We start from the raw sequence: 2,711 nt of genomic DNA on the forward strand, positions 1-2,711 counted from the left end.
TATTTATGATTATTTCAGAAAGTAACTTTTTTTCATAACGAATTAATGAGCTGTCATATATTGATGAAGTTCCTCGACCTGCAATATATAAAGCAACAGCTGATTTGGGTGCAGCATCACATAATTTTTTTAATTTTTCCGAAGACAAATTTGAGTTAAGGTCCTGGTATTCAAAAGTTACTTTCCTTTCGTTAACATTTTCATTCTCCTCTTGTTTCGCACAACAAAATTCATTTACTGGAACAGCAGAGAAATAGGTAACAATCGTAGTTTTTTGGGATTTTTATGTGCATTGCAAATCCGTGCATGATAAATTTTCAAGATCCATATTATTCCTGTAAAAAATTATGCAATCAAGTTTTTCATCTTTTACGTACAATAAAATTATTGTCTTACTCTCTGAATCTAATTAACTTTAGAAGACATGCCAGTAAAATTTTAGCTGACTTTGTCATATCAAATTATAATAAGTAATGGCAAAAATTTTAATTTTTAGAATGGCTAAAAAAATATGAGTAAAAAAATAATTTGAATAGTGTACAAATATGAATATGTACAAATGTACAAATATTATTAACTCTTTTCTTAATAATGGTGTGCTTTGTTTATTTTTTACGAACATATAACCTGATTATATATATACATAAAAATATTATATCTATTTTATTGAATTAAAAAAACAATAATTTAAAAATTAAAAATCAAAGACATTTTCAACGAGGGTTTCACAAATACCTGTTTTTAAAATTTTAATTATCATTACATAACCTAAAAGTTAATTTAATCAAAGTTATTTTCTATTAAATAATTAGTAGAAAATTTACTATTTAAATTAATAACTGACATTTTGCTTTCTAACTACTGTTGAACTAACTCAGATTTAAAGAATATATTTATGTAAATAAAAGTTATAGGTATATTATATTTTCCTATTAAATAATTACTTTAATATTGTTTATTTATTATTAAATAAATATATGAATTATATTTAATAACATACCTTTCCAAAAATAGCAAAATTGCTACTACATGCTTACATGCGCCTGATTGTCCTCCTTTACAAGAACAATCCATTTGTTCTATTTCAATGTTTGAATTGGAAGCAAATTTTAATATGCCTTCTAATTTGTGAGGAAATGAGGTTAAAGCACTAGTTTGTAACACCAAGCCAATTATGTCTATTTTATTTTCAGTTTTTAACAAACAACCTACCAGCACTACTTGTCCTGCTTTCAAAACAGCTTCTCCTTCGGTCATATTTCTCCTATTTAAGTTCCCTTTCACAAAATCACAGATTTGTAGAAGTTTTAAATACCGTGACGACATTTTTTCAATTTATATATCGAAAAATACACAATAAATTTCACAAAATCAAATTAAAACTGTTCAATCCCTACAGTGTTTACAATTGAAAACATTTAAGAGAGACGGTTTATTATGTTAAAAAGTACTGGATTCTTTATGTCGTCTGTGATTTCAGCACATATCATTTTATTTAAAGTTTTTGAATCGCAAATTTGTGCAAGTAAAAATATAATTAAACGCACATGTGGCAATCCCCGCTTTTTTCTTCTCTATGAAAGACGATACATATAAAATTGTAAATGAATAAAATTACAAGTACCTTGAGTATGCTTACCCAACCAAAAATTTCAGTATTATACCAGAGTTGACTACTGGCGCAGTACTGGTTCAGTATTGGCTGCCGAGGCTGGGCAGTCTGTACTGAACCAGTACTGGTATTTTTATTGTATCCGTACTGGTGCAGTACCACCCTCCCAGTACTGGCAAACCAGTACTGAGGCGATATTGAGCCAGTACTGGCTCAAATAGATTTTCTTTTTGATTAATACTAGTTTACAAAAAGTTCTAGAGTGAACCCGATGAATCTTTTTGTTTAAATATTTTGTTTATAAAAATTTTTTCAACTTGATTTTATTTTTCAAAATTAAAATGTATTTTATTTTGCTTTTCTGTTGGTAAAATTTTATTTAAAGAAAAAGTTTCCTGAGACCAAGTATAAAACATTTTGCAAAATTTTCTTTTTGTTTTCAGATATGCAATAAACAAAATAAATTTTTAAACGATCAAACTAAAAATAAATAAGTTTGTTTATAAAAAATTAATATTTTTTAAAATAAAATTTATAATATAAATTTAATTAAAAAAAATTAAATACAATCGTAAGTAAAATTGTACAAATGTTATATTATCAATAATATAAAATATATAATTAACCTTTCTTAATAGAAATTTTAAAAAATAGTTAAACATACAAACTTATATATTTCAATGGTCAATAAAATTATTGTAATTTGTTTCTAGATGTTATTCTTCAGTTTTTTTCCAAAAGTGAATTATAAAGAAAAATTTAATGTTAATTTAAAAATGATTTAGATGATTTTTTTAATAATTACCTAATTTTAGGAATTTAGTATGTGGAATTTGTGATGAGTTAATTTGTAAAATAATTTCGTTTTATGTAAATTGAATTCAATGTTAATTTATTTATATTTGATATAATAATTAATTAATTAAAGTGAATAATAAAATAATTAAATAGTTATTGCATAATTATATAAATTATAATTGTTTTATAAACATTTTTATTTTTACTGAACTGTTTTTATATATTATAAAAACTTTGGTTTTATAATAAACATATTTTTATATTTATTTTTTGATTTTTTAAAATAATAATTTGGAAGTGG

At 23.9% G+C, this 2,711-nt stretch overlaps 1 protein-coding gene across 1 annotated transcript; it reads right to left on the bottom strand.

The window, feature by feature from the left end:
- Positions 1-228: 228 nt before the first annotated feature.
- Positions 229-1,427, bottom strand: LOC127276774 (uncharacterized). Its single transcript, XM_051297420.1, has 2 exons — positions 1,001-1,427; positions 229-335 (listed from the first exon to the last, which is right to left on the bottom strand). The coding sequence occupies exons 1-2, from the start codon at positions 1,324-1,326 to the stop codon at positions 284-286; spliced, it is 378 nt and encodes a 125-aa protein (XP_051153377.1). The 5' UTR covers positions 1,327-1,427; the 3' UTR covers positions 229-283.
- Between the last annotated feature and the right edge of the window lie 1,284 nt (positions 1,428-2,711).

The sequence above is a fragment of the Leptopilina boulardi genome, unplaced genomic scaffold, assembly GCF_019393585.1.
Source record: "Leptopilina boulardi isolate dan_hultmark-lab unplaced genomic scaffold, ZJU_Lbou_2.1 LbouV2_152, whole genome shotgun sequence".
NCBI classification, from domain to species: domain Eukaryota; kingdom Metazoa; phylum Arthropoda; class Insecta; order Hymenoptera; family Figitidae; genus Leptopilina; species Leptopilina boulardi.

What these genes read in the sequence shown, in the direction of transcription:
- LOC127276774 (XM_051297420.1), bottom strand. Translation starts at nt 1,326, where the DNA reads ATGTCGTCACGGTATTTAAAACTTCTACAAATCTGTGATTTTGTGAAA. An exon ending in ATTTTGCTATTTTTGGAAAG is followed by an intron (nt 336 to 1,000) that starts GTATGTTATTAA and finishes AATTTTTTACAG; the next exon opens with GAATAATATGGATCTTGAAA.